This window comes from Asparagus officinalis, chromosome 6, assembly GCF_001876935.1.
Source record: "Asparagus officinalis chromosome 6, Aspof.V1, whole genome shotgun sequence".
NCBI classification, from domain to species: Eukaryota; Viridiplantae; Streptophyta; class Magnoliopsida; order Asparagales; family Asparagaceae; genus Asparagus; species Asparagus officinalis.
The window spans coordinates 54,937,006-54,937,368 of record NC_033799.1 but is presented as its reverse complement, the minus strand read 5'-3'; the positions used below and the strand labels follow the sequence as shown (position 1 = coordinate 54,937,368).

General features: G+C 38.8%; 1 protein-coding gene across 1 annotated transcript in view; it reads left to right on the top strand.

Moving 5' to 3' along the window:
- LOC109844216 (ultraviolet-B receptor UVR8-like) overlaps nucleotides 1-363 on the top strand; it is a 30,139-nt gene continuing 29,776 nt past the window's right edge. Inside the window, 2 exon segments of the mRNA XM_020413183.1 lie at nucleotides 1-166; nucleotides 257-363. The exon segment at nucleotides 257-363 is cut by the window's right edge and continues 170 nt beyond it. Of these exon segments, the coding sequence (XP_020268772.1) occupies nucleotides 126-166; nucleotides 257-363 (148 nt within the window). The 5' untranslated portion in view covers nucleotides 1-125.

Below are 363 nucleotides of genomic sequence, written 5' to 3'. Positions count from 1 at the left end.
ACCTTTTTCCTTTTCTGGGAAAAAAAAAAACAAAAAACAAAATAATTAATAACAAAAAACAAAATAATTAATAATAAAGCAAACTCTGCAGCTCTCCTTTCTACCTCTATCTTATCATTTTCGCCATGGCGGCCGCTCCTTCATCCGATCAAATCATCCTCGCTTGGTAACACGTCAGGAAACTGTTTGTTAAAAAGCCAATGAGAAAATTGTCTGATATGGGTATTGATTTTAAACTAGTTTTCTTGCTTTACAGGGGATCAGGCGAAGATGGGCAACTTGGGATGGGGAATTGGGAGGATAAAGAGTGGGTTTCAAGCATCAAATCCCTTGAGCGTCACGGCCCCATCTTATCTGTTGTCG